The 4911-nt window shown below is 32.9% G+C and overlaps 1 protein-coding gene across 1 annotated transcript; it reads right to left on the bottom strand.

Moving 5' to 3' along the window:
• Nucleotides 1–1021: 1021 nt before the first annotated feature.
• Nucleotides 1022–1927, bottom strand: LOC110274776 (uncharacterized). Its single transcript, XM_052252456.1, has 2 exons — nt 1816–1927; nt 1022–1723 (listed from the first exon to the last, which is right to left on the bottom strand). Exons 1-2 carry the CDS (start codon nt 1900–1902, stop codon nt 1385–1387), a joined length of 426 nt encoding a protein of 141 aa, XP_052108416.1. The 5' UTR covers nt 1903–1927; the 3' UTR covers nt 1022–1384.
• Nucleotides 1928–4911: the final 2984 nt, after the last annotated feature.

Here is a 4911-nt window from a genome sequence, read left to right as displayed (position 1 = left end):
TGTTGTGCACTTAGATTAAGCAAAAGCTGGATAAGCTCTTACTCACTTTAGAGGCAAGCTCTGTTTTGAAGAGCTATTGCTATCTGCCACAACCAAGCACATTTAGATCCTCTGGATTGGGGTATGAATGGGGAGTTTTGACCACAAACTGACGTAGGAGGCTAAGACTTCTCTCCGTGAGCACCCCACTTTTGTTTCTAGCTTGGGTAGACTTTTCTTTTTGGTAACAGAGGAAAGCCATTGTTTTAATCAATTGAGATGCTTTTGCATTGTAGTTTTGATGTAGCATAAAATGTAATTGAAGCATGGAAATTTGACTAACTGTGTGTTCTCTATTACACGAAGGACTGAGTTTGGTTTTCAGAGGTGGGAATGGCTGATGGTTGATGAAGTATAAAATGATCAAACTGCAACTGCTTAATATTTTATTTTTTTTAAAATATTATTCACAGTCATCATTTTATTCTATTTCAAATTTCCATGAGAGAAGAGAGAATATGCATACATGTTTAGGACATGAGACATATGCATTTACATGTAGAATATCGTTGAGCCTGAAGTTTCAATAACTTGTGTCACTTATTGTTACACTTAATAATAGTTTTCGAGCTTTATTTTTCAGAAGTGGACCATTTGAGTTATGCTTGTTCATTCCATCTCTACATGGTTGATTTTTGTGAAATACAATATATGAGTTTCCCAGGTGTTCTTGAACCGTTCCGTTTAACTATTTTGGGTTCTTTTGCATAACAAACCTTTCCAAACTAGTGCAACACAATGAAATGAGGTGTACTAATTGCAAATTATCTATTCTTCAACCTTATTAACAATGAACACCGGAAAAACTAACATCGAAGACTGGACGTAACCTTATGAAAAAAACATTATTTTTTTAAAAAAATAATTTACAATAAATGAATTTATATTTAATTTAAACCATATACAAGATATTAATTTCTAACCAAAATCTTAAACAATTAAACAATTTCTAACCAAAAGCTTAAACAATTAAGCACCCATTTTGAATAAGTTTCTGCAGTAACATAATTAAAACCAATACGTAAAACTAACTATGCACTAACATCAAAAAAATCTTGCATGTAAAATTATGCTTGTTTGAACCTAAGTCTGCACAAAATGAAATGATAACTCAAAGAGATTAACTCTAATTCTAAGTATGCAATATAGCTCTAATAAATCCGGTTTTCTGACTATTTTCCAATGACCAAAACATTTTTTCCAGTTGAGGATTTGTGGAGAACTTGAGTGCAATAGAAATAACTTCATCATCAGTGAATCCAAGTTCGCTGAGTATATCACCAGTCTTTTTTTCCTCACGAGTGTTTACCATAGCTTGGGCAAAAGCATCCAAACGCTTTCCCTGTTAATCGAACACATATTTCAGCGTGTCAGTTAACTCCTTCATCATCTTGGTATCCTTTGCCGCTTTAAATGAGGAAGGCTTCTTTCCTTGTTTCTTCCCAGAAGATGAAGCCACAGAATTTGATTGTTGGAGTAGAGATTCACTACAATCATGATTTGAGTTAAAGAAATCCGTATCTTCTTCGTCCATTTCTTCATACCCATTCATTTGCACTTCTTCTTCAGCGTCATTGCCGCATACAGCAGCATCCCCATTTGCTCTTTTCTTACAAAATATTTTTTCCAAGCGTGTATAAAGGGGAAAAGGCTTTCCTGGAGTATACAACCTTACTCCTTGTTTCTAGAAAAAATAAAAAATAAAAGATCAACAAAGAAGGACAGACTATCAAGTAGAATAAAATTAATTCAACAAAATCAAACTTGTAAACCAACCTTCATATAAGCAGCGAGGATCTCTTTGTTGTCCACAACCACGCATTGCTTCACATCATCCCATCTAAAACCGCTACAGCCTGCCATGTCAGCAGCAAATTGATATTTCTCTTTCAACCTCTTAACCTTGTTTTTGCAATGAGTTATTTGAAAACCACCACTTGGAAACCTCTCATTCATTTTTGCAGCAAGTTTCTCAAAAGATCTAGGCCTAAATTGACCTGCATCAGCTATTCTTCCTTCAATGACAAGCTCCTCCATAAAACCAACAAATGCCTCTGTCTCCTCATCAGTCCAAACATGTCTGTCCATTTGTCTCTACAATCTAGATTAACTAAATCAGAATTCAATTGAACATCATAAACATATCATGACATTATCTTTATAATGTATCAATACAATATAGTTAAATAAAATACACATAATAATTCAAACTATCAAAAACAAGCCAAAGGCAGTTAGCTTGGCTAGAAGAACATTCTTTGGTGAAGGTGTCCTAAGACATGGCAACTAGCAGCTTGAACATTGGTATGTATAGTTCAGGTTGCCTTTCCATCAATTATTTTTTCAAAATCTAGGTAATCAATGCTTGTTTTGAAAGAAAGTGACAACAAGAGATTAAGTGAGCTAAGCATGAGTTCCAGCTTCCAACCAAGGTAAAAATTTTGATAAGAAATTAGAGGAATGGCAAGTTAGTTGGAAACTGTTTTTTTTTAAATTCATTAGACGGGGAATTAAAAAGGATAAGAAAACCCACCAGGTATAATAAATATCATGAAACAAAGCTAATCAATCTAAAAGGAAAATTGGGTTGGAAAAGAGTTAAATATGATTGCAAACAGGAAAATGCAAGACGTAGATATAATCAGAAATCACAAAAATGTGAAAATAGGAGGCTACAAAAGAAAGATGATCCATCTTTTAGGAACTCAGAAAAATAGTTATATGATTAGGTCTTGGTTGATGTTACCACTTTGACACTATGTTGAAGAAAAATATGGAAAAGGAAGAGAAGACGATTGTACAAGTAACAAATACAGGAATATAAAGATTTCAGAGAATATTAATATTAGAGAGAATGAATCAAAATGAATCAATAATATACATTTTCAATCAAATAAGCCAATCATATGACAATTAATTAATTCGGCTATGCATCCACTCATTGTACATTTCATGTGCTAAGTTGTCTCGCCAAACAGTCCATTCATTGCTGTCCTCTACACTGTCAATCATTTCATCGTCGCCATCTTGGTTATCACCATGCTCCTCTCCAATAAGCACTTGCTCATTCTCAAGTGATATGTCCTCCTCAGGATCGGAGTCCATATTAAGCCGAATAAAATTTTGTAATAAACAACAAGCAATAATTATTTTATTTTGTGTCTTGATTTGGTAGAAACAAGGACTCCTCAAAATTGCCCATCTCTTCGTTAATAAACCAAAACAACGTTCAATAATGTTCCTAGCTGAAGAGTGCTTCTTGTTAAAATATTCTCGAAAGTTTCTAGGCGCATTTCTACCATAGGCCCATTCTTGTACGTGGTATCGAGTTTGCCTATATGGTGCTAGAAACCCCTTGCAATTAGTATAACCAGCATCCACTAAATAATAATTCCCTATAAATTAAAAGAGACACGTTATGAGGATTAAGAAAGTTTTATGAATTAAAAATTTTGAAGTGTTTTAGTTACCTAAAATTTAACTATTACATACCAATTGGTATCTTGAGGTTATTGCGACGTGAAATTGCATCTCTAAGGACTCTTGAATCCGATGCGGATCCTTCCCATCCACTAAGTACGTACACAAAATTCATATCTCGATTGCATACGCCTAGGACGTTGGTTGATATTTTACCCTTTCTTGTTCTGTATCTTGATTTATCTTCTTCAGGGACAGTCACATCTATATATGTTCCATCTAATGCTCCTAGACAGTTCTAAAGCAAAGAAATTGAAGGTTCAAAACTATCTCTATACCAAACCATATATAATACAAAACCACAACCGCGTTTCTTCATTAGACGTACCTTGAACCATTTTCATCGGGGATCTATGCAATCATCTGGAACAGGAACAGGCTTTGCAAACAACAGGCTTTGGACACGTATTACCGACGACAAAACTTTATTAAAATACTTACTTATTGTTTCTCCTGACCTATAAAATCTAACTTGGAGTGTGCGATTCTTTTTATGATGAGCTAAAATTATTAAAAATATAATCACTTGCTCTGGTATATTTACATGACATTCATCGCTTAATCCACCCTGAACTTTAAGTAACTCACATAATCTTCCTAATGCATCTACGCTTATCCTTAATTCCCAAATACAATTCCTATCGCCTCCTCCTATTATGCGGCTTAACACATTCCGTCTTAAGGGATTAGTATTAATTTCTCTATTCCTAATCAACAAATGTCTCCTTCTCTTATTTCTCAAACATAAAAATGCAAACATCAAAATTAATATTGTGGCTGTCTCAAGTTCAATCTCAATCATAAAATAATAAAAAAAAAAGAAATCGCCTAAATTGTTTAGAGTAGTCCAATGGTTCCATTCTTCCCTAACAACAGATAAAAAATTTAAATCATAATTTATTATAAAATAACATAAATACTATAAATAATCAATAAGAATAAAAATAACAACATCACCAACTAATTATTTTATTTTTGCATTCAAATCAATAAGAAGAGTTCAATATAATTTTTTTCATTCCTTATTCCATTCTAAACAAAATATGTTCAATCATTCATTCACAGCAGGACTGCATAAATTAAAAATTTTGACACCAAAAATACCATTTCTCATGTCCATATTTAATTTTTACATTTTCAAATCACAAACAATATAAACAAATAAAAATAAAAGAAGCCAGAAGAACCCAATAATTTAAAGTAAAATAATACAAACGAAATTAAAAAGCAAAGAGGAAAGGTAAAGTTATATACCTGCGTGACTGAGAAAGAGAAGAACACGTGAATTCCAAAAGTTGTGACAAGCTCTAATAAATATTTTGCTTCTGAAATGTTGTAGTTAAATTAGTTGAGCAAAAAAATGAAGAGGAGAAGCAGTAAAGAAAAAAAAAA

The sequence above is a fragment of the Arachis duranensis genome, chromosome 8 (genome assembly GCF_000817695.3).
Source record: "Arachis duranensis cultivar V14167 chromosome 8, aradu.V14167.gnm2.J7QH, whole genome shotgun sequence".
In the NCBI taxonomy this organism is placed as follows: Eukaryota; Viridiplantae; Streptophyta; class Magnoliopsida; order Fabales; family Fabaceae; genus Arachis; species Arachis duranensis.
The sequence above is the reverse complement of the archived record's forward strand: the minus strand, read 5'-3'. Positions and strand labels throughout refer to the sequence as shown.